Source organism: Oratosquilla oratoria, chromosome 6 (assembly GCF_046742065.1).
Source record: "Oratosquilla oratoria isolate Oo_2021 chromosome 6, ASM4674206v1, whole genome shotgun sequence".
Taxonomy (NCBI): domain Eukaryota; kingdom Metazoa; phylum Arthropoda; class Malacostraca; order Stomatopoda; family Squillidae; genus Oratosquilla; species Oratosquilla oratoria.
Genome location: NC_134782.1, coordinates 52168501 through 52176000, shown reverse-complemented (window position 1 = coordinate 52176000; position 7500 = coordinate 52168501). Strand labels below are relative to the sequence as shown.

Below are 7500 nucleotides of genomic sequence, written 5' to 3'. Positions count from 1 at the left end.
GAGGTAGCATATGGCAGTGAATGGAGGGTAAGCTCTGAAAACGAGATAAAGAATGATGGAACCAAGTAAATACCTGGACTGAATGGAAGTTGTTTAAAGAAATAGGTATTTCGGGGCAATACACGCAAAGGGGATATGATATGAGGATTTAACCCACAGAAATGTATGGAAACTTAGAAAATAAGAGAAGCAGAAGAGAAGAGAATGGTTTGAGAAAGTGTTTGAGAAATGTAAGAACTGTATGAAGCAAACTTGGAAAATAAGATCGTTAGAAAGGAAGAGAATTATTCTAAGATGAAAATGTTGAGAAATACAGGGTGTCTCAGAAAAATGTACTCATTCCATGACATCACGAGTAATTGTGATATTGGATATAGGCAGGGGGTGGGTGGGGGGAACTAGACTGGACTAAGGGGAAAGACTAAACTTTTCGTTAATTTCATCACATTCTTTAACTTAAAGCCTTAATCTTGTACTAATGTAAAAAAAAAAAAAAATACTGCACTTACTGTCTTTCAAAATGTGCCTACGTTTTAATGAGACACCCTGTATGTGAAATGTATGATGCAGACTATGAAAATAAGAGAATCAAAAATCAAGAGAATGATTTTGAGATGAAGTGTTTGAGAAATATGATGAGTGATGTAAGTATGGAGAGAATGAGAAGTGTGGAGGTGATGCAAAGAAGAGAGATTGAAGGTTGGAAACCTGTGAAGACGCTGGGCATCTGGAAGAAATTCATATTCTCCCTCCATAGTGGAAAGTTTGTGGTAGGGACAGTGATATGCCGTTTTCAAATTAAACTGTGAGAAAAAAATCAAACCAATTAGGTCATACTTGACAAGACTAACACCTCCGGCGTTGTGGCAATAAGATTCAGAAAATAATTACAAAATCTCAAAAAGTTTTCACAAACTCAAGGGAACTTTTTATTTCAAAGTGAATGCAGTCTCAGAAAATGAATGCAAAAAAAATCACAAAAGCTAATTATAATGTCAATAGAAGTAATTACAAACTCACAAAATAATTACAATATCTATAGAAATAATTACAAATTCTCAAAAATAATTACAAAATCTCTAAAACAGATTATAAATCATCACCAACTATTTACATCTCGAAATATATTTACAAAATTTCACTTGTCCTTCTTCACGTTCTTTATCACGTTTCACTTTTGGCAACAAAATATAATCTTTCGAGAACACAAGTTAGTCTCTTCTTTCACCATAATAAAGACTAAAGGACGTTAAAATTCAGCGAAAAGTTTAAGAACAATAACATCAACAACGTAACAATAAATAACGTGAATTGTACAACAACGACAATTTATATCTTTCATTTTGCGACTGGAGTTCAGGCACTGACACATTTTTCCTCACAAACGTAATTATTTTTCTTTGATTACTCTTCTTAAGTCACCTCCCAGGTCTTCATTGAGCAAGTCTGCCCTTGACGGAGTGTCTATTATAAAGAAAAATTAGATAAATTTTGTAAATGCCTTCAGGCCACAAGCCAATGTTGGCTCATTTAGTCTGCACCACTTTTTTCGAGTTTCGGATACGTCTCATTCAAAACCAAAATCTTATTTATACACACATGACTCACTCTCACTCACTCACTCACTCACTCACTCTCTCTTTCTCTCTCTCTCTCTCTCTCTCTCTCTCTCTCTCTCTCTCTCTCTCTCTCTCTCTCTCTGACGACTCGCTATAAATTTTCGATTTTCTTAATCACTGTTTGACACTTCCTTTGGCTGACGTTACTATAAAACCACCAAGCTCACTAAACATACATGCTACCTTCGCATTTGTATTTGGCGACAAAGCTGGCTACACTGAGGCAATATCCATTTATGAGTACTTAGAAGCCAGTTCTGACACATTGCGGACTTGGAATATTCTACACACGTTGTTATCTGCCCAATTTCTTCCTCCCGACTTGTTCGTCCCTCACCCGACGAAGCTGCTGTTCCTTTTCACGCCTGGAGTGATCCTTGGTATGACGCATTGCGTCCTTGGGTTCTTCCTTGCTCTCCAAAAAGATCGGAGTCACGTTGCTCGGCTTGTAACGACTGAAAGAAGAAAACATATACATGTATATATATATATATATATATATATATATATATATATATATATATATATAATAGAATCACCAGTGACGGTGTAGTCAATCAAATAATTTCGACAGTCTTCCCCGGATTTGAAACGAGGTTTGCTAAGCTGAATTGGTAGAGCGCCGGCTTTGCATTCTCGTGAGCCTCGGTTCGAATCCGTGGACGACTGTAGGAATATATATATATATATATATATATATATATATATATATATATATATATATATATATATACATATACATATCTTAAATAACCCTCACACCAAATTTAATACTTCAACAACCTCCACCACCAGACATAAGCCACATAAAGACCCCCCCGACATATACACCTGACAAACACACTAACACTCCTGCGCTCAGAACGCCATCCAACATTAAGAGAGTACCAACTCAGCCTGGCCACATAATCAAACTCCCCCAGATGGAACCTCCACACAGAAGACACAGAACATCTCATAGACAAAAACGCATCTTGCGTTCCCGCTCGGGGGCTGTTACCGGTTTCATAGAGGCCGCGGGTCTTCTGCAAGAGAGACCTGGGGAACCGGCTTAATTGATTGATAGTGTATCATCTATTTACAATAATTATATTATCAATACTTTTATTACTGAGGATCATGGCCTCTCCCGTGAACTATAGGCCAACTTAGAGTTCTCTAGATGTTTTTCTAGGATGTTTGGTCTCAATCTGACATGGTACTCTATTAAAAATATATATAGATATCGTCTCCCATATATCGTCCTAGATGTACTGTATATATCTTTATTTCCACATATAAGATGTTAACCCCTTAACGAGAGTAAAGCCATTTGAAATTTTCGTTCTAGCCAAAGAGCGATCAATAAAGAAAAGTAAACATATAAATAGATCAAGAAAACCATAAATAAGTTACATATACAAAAAAAAAAGACTACAGAACTTTGAACACTCGGTTGACAATAACAGGAATAAAGATCTGAAAATGCGTCGCGATGGTGATGGTGTCTCAAGGTAACAAGACGAAGTGGCAGCAAGAACGAGTAGGCCTACGAGTACGAGTACGAGTACGAGTAGGAGTATAAGGACGAGTATCTACTTACGAGTAGGGAGAGAACGGGATGCCCACGACCAGAACAGGGTTCTTGTGGATGTGAAGACGCCACATCCCCCGATGGGATCCGCGGCCATCGAGGTCCCAGATGCGCAGACACTGCCGAAGAAGAAAAAACATCGAACTCCGTAGAAGAAAAAACATCGAACTCGTATGACCTACAGTCCCAGAAATGGATATGTCGTTACGCCTGTCATCGGGGGGGGGGGGGTTCTATTCGGTCGAGTTAAATCCCAGGACGAAAGTAACGACCATTGTTGCCTCCGGTTTTACTGACTTCTCCCATGTCTGCTAACCATAGTCCACAGACCCTCTCATCAACCCCACTCCCAGCATCAGTCCTCGTGCCTTCCCATAGATCTCTTAGGGAAGAAACGTTGGACTGTTGTCTGTGTAAGTTCTCCTTGTATGAAAAAGTCAGAGGTGCAGTCGAAGTCGTGCAGAAAGCTCCTGGGTCCGGTCCGGAGACTAAGTAACGGCTCCTTGGGGCCTATCTCCAGATGGAGACGCGTTTGTTGAAAGGCGACAGTGATACGATTCTCTCAAATATTTGTCTCGTTGTCCCACAAGTTGTACGTAGTCGTCACTGGCCCATCCACTAAATTCATAAGGACACTGATATGATAATTATGTTGCACATACTTCAAGTCTAACTGAGCTATTCTCTTACAATTTAACATGTAGTCTATTAAGACGAATTATATGGAACCACTGTAGACCTGTTTTACAAGATGAACATCAGATAGAAGAAAACACGATAATGATAAATAAATAAATAGATAAAATTATAGTAATATAATAATAAATAAAACAAGTAAATAAATGCATAGGTATAGTTAAATAATAAAGAAAAAGGTAAATAGTAAATAATAATGAATTGACAGATAAATAATAATAATAATAAATGAAAATCAAGGAAATAATAGTAATAAACAGACAAATAATAACAAACAAATAAATAATATAAAATAGATAGCAGGCATTACAGCATCTTGCTTAGGTGTTTATCTAAACTGATCTTAAAACTTCGAACTGAACTACAGGGAGTTTATTCCATTCATTAACTACACGGTTAGCGAAGTTGTTTTTACCCACTTCCAAATTGAATTTATATATATATATATATTTACAAAATAAACAGAGACCTCGCTGGCTGAGCGGGTTAGGGCGTCGTTACTTGCGGCAAAGGTCGAGGAGATGGCGGTTCGAATCCTGCCACCAGCGAAGTTGAATCAAGGGCATGATTCATTAAATTCCACGCTACAAAGCCCTTTGTGAGGGGCACCGTCCCAGCCTTCGGATAAGGGGGGGGGGAGTTTGTGACGTTAAACCATATCATCATCATCATCACAAAATAAACAGCTTGTAACGCACCTTAGCTACCTGCAGCCACGTGGCGAAATCTCTTTGATGCTCCATTTTGATGAAGAGAAGGTAGGAGGTCTGACCCGAAGTCTCTGGGACGAAGTCTGGAACGAAGTCCTCCTCACAGGGACTCTTCGAGTGGTCAAGGACAACCCCTCGCTTCAGCAACCCGACAATGTGCTCCTCGTAGGCCTCCTTCTTGAGTCTGAGGATTCGAGGAAGACAGTGCAAACGATCACAATGGTCCACAAGAATGTGCATTAATAATAGTGCTTGGGAAAATGGACTTATTTATGAATGATAATAATAATAATAAAAAACTAGGAAATATAACAAAAGTTAAACATCTCAAAATGTTGCCATGAGGACGTCAAAGCACATGGGTTATCATGATTTGGACGATGGTTAAGAGTACATTGATCTTCACAATTGAAATTTTAGTTACACTCATCATTATTATCTATATTCTATGAAAAAATCAGTACCATGAGAAGGAGAAGGAGATGGAGGAGGAGGAGAAGGAGGAGGACAGGATGGAGAAGAATGCGGTGGCGGCGGCGGTGGTGGCGGTAAGAAAAGGAAGAAAAGGAACAGGAGGAACAGGAGGAAGGGGAAGAAAAGGAGGAGCAAGAGGAGGAGCAAGAGGAGAAGGAGGTCTACGAAAAGGAGGAAGAAGAGGCGGAGGTGGTCTATGAAGAGGAGGAGGAAGAGGAGGAAGAGGAAGAGGAGGAGGAGGAGGAGGAGGACGAGGAGGAGAAGGAGGAGGATGGGGAGGACGAGGAGGAGGAGGAGGACGAGGAGGACGAGGAGGAAAAGAACGAGGACTCACAAGTCAATATCCTTGAGTTCGACGTAAGGAATGGTGTTGAAGGAGTGCTTCTTGAAGTAGGCATCCTGGAAGTAGGAGTTCATGTTGAGGCCCGAGGACCCGAAGTGGTAAGTGCGACTCACGTCTGGGATGACGCACTCGCGGCCTCGGCGAACCTCTGGAAGCCGCATCCACATGTCCCAGTCCCACATCTGAAGGAAAACAAAGAAAAACTGCCGAGCTTCCTTAAGAGGTTCACAACCCGTTCTCATCCGGATGGTGCCTTTCCTGCTGAATAACATCGTTTGGTATCAGTAGGGATAGGTTACGTAAAGGGAAACAAAGAGGTTGGTTCCATAAAGCTGAATGAAGTTGATATTCTTGAGGACAGAAGAGTGTGGTGTGGTGTGTGGTGTGTGGTGTGTGGTGTGTGGTGTGTGGTGTGTGGTGTGTGGTGTGGTGTGCGCTGTGTGGTGAGTGGTTTGTGGTTTGTGGGTCGTCTTCGACTTCGACTTCGACTTCGACTTCGACTTCGACTTCGACTTCGACTTCGACTTCGACTTCGACTTCGACTTCGACTTCGACTTCGACTTCGACTTCTTCGATTTCGACTTCGACTTCGACTTCTTCGATTTCGACTTCGACTTCGACTTCTTCGATTTCGACTTCGACTTCGACTTCTTCGATTTCGACTTCAACTCCGACTTCGACTTCGTCTTCATATTAGTGTTAGTGTTAGTGTTAGTGTTAGTGTTAGTGTTAGTGTTAGTGTTAGTGTTAGTGTTAGTGTTAATGCAATGATAACATCAACATTAGCACCAGCCCCACCTTTTCTGGAGTGGGCCATTTGGGCTCCAGTTCCTCCTTATAGAGCGACCTCCTCAAGATCCAGCCGAGCCCCGGCATCGTGTCCACGCGGTAGAGGAGCGAGGGGTCACTGCTTGTGTGCTCGTAGCCCTGGTCATTCCACGCAGACACACAGTACAGCGTCGAGTCTTCTTCAAGTAGCCGAATAGTCTGGCTAAAATAACTGTAACACAAAAAAAAAGTCAAATGATTAGATTGTACCAGTATTCTAGAATGTTCTAAATTTTAGAATTGCTCGTTTCGAATATCGGAGATTTTACAATTCCAGAGGTTTCCGGTAAAGAGAACTCTACCCAGTTGTACTCCATGCAGCAGAAATAGAAAAAAGAGAGAAAGAAAGAGGAGAGAGAAGAAAGAGGAGAGAGAAGAGGACGCACCTGAAGAAGTCCGGGGAGGCGTCCAGGTCCTCCTCCATGACGATGGCGTACTTGGCGTTGGGGAAGATGTTGAAGGTCGCGGTCAGGGACGCCTTGTAGTGCTGCGCGATCCGCGCGTTCTTCACCTGCAGGAGGAGGAGGAGGAGGGGAAGGAGGAGGAGGTAGAGGAAGAGGAGATTGAGGAGGAGGTGCGGGAGGTGGAGGTAGAGGAGGAGAAGGTGGAGGAGGAGGTGGAGAGGAGGTGGAGGTAGAGGAAGAGGAAAGTGGAGGAGGAGGTGCAGGAGGAGGTGGAGGAGGAGATGGAAGAGGAGATGGAAGAGGATGTGGAGGGGGAAGAGGAGATGGATGAGGAAGAGGAGGTAGAGGAGTTGGAGGAGGTGGAGGAGGAAGAAGGGATTGAGAAGGTGGAAGAGAAAGAGGGGGTGGAGAAAGTGTGTTAGGTGGAGGATGGGGAGGAGTTGGAGGAGGAAGAGGGGATGGGGAGGAGGAGGAAGATGGGGTGGAGGGGGTGGAGGAGGAGGCGGGGGAGAGAGAAGAGATGGAGGAGGTGGAGGAGAAGATGGAAAAGGAGGGGAAGAAGAGAAAGAGGAGGAAGAGGGGGTAGAGGAGATGAAGGAGGTAGAGGTAGAGGAAATGAAGTAGACAGAGGCAGAGGCAGAGGTAGAGGACAAGAAGGAGGAGAAGGAGGTGGAGGAGGAAGAGGTGGAGGAGGAGGAGGAGGAGGTGAAGGAGGAGGAGGAGGAGGTGGAGGAGGAGGAGGAGGAGGAGGAGGAGGAGGAGGAGGGGAGGTGGAGGAGGAGGAGGAGGTGGAGGGGGAGGAGGGGAGGAGAATGAGAAGAAGGGGGAGGTGACAGAGGCAGAGGTAGGGGAG

General features: G+C 43.0%; 1 protein-coding gene across 4 annotated transcripts in view; it reads right to left on the bottom strand.

The window, feature by feature from the left end:
• Positions 1-7500, bottom strand: part of LOC143026487 (protein O-linked-mannose beta-1,2-N-acetylglucosaminyltransferase 1-like) — a 120120-nt gene that overhangs the window by 1877 nt on the left and 110743 nt on the right. For 2 of the 4 annotated variants that reach the window (XM_076186959.1, XM_076186960.1), the window contains 6 exons: positions 6630-6754; positions 6214-6415; positions 5407-5597; positions 4587-4782; positions 3202-3311; positions 1-2074 (listed from right to left, as the gene is read on the bottom strand). The exon at positions 1-2074 is cut by the window's left edge and continues 1876 nt beyond it. In XM_076186959.1, coding sequence (XP_076043074.1) covers positions 1915-2074; positions 3202-3311; positions 4587-4782; positions 5407-5597; positions 6214-6415; positions 6630-6754 — 984 coding nt within the window. In that variant the 3' untranslated portion in view covers positions 1-1914. Of the gene's footprint in view, positions 2075-3197; positions 3312-4586; positions 4783-5406; positions 5598-6213; positions 6416-6629; positions 6755-7500 lie in introns of those variants that run through there. The other 2 variants (XM_076186961.1, XM_076186962.1) reach the window with 2 other exon arrangements.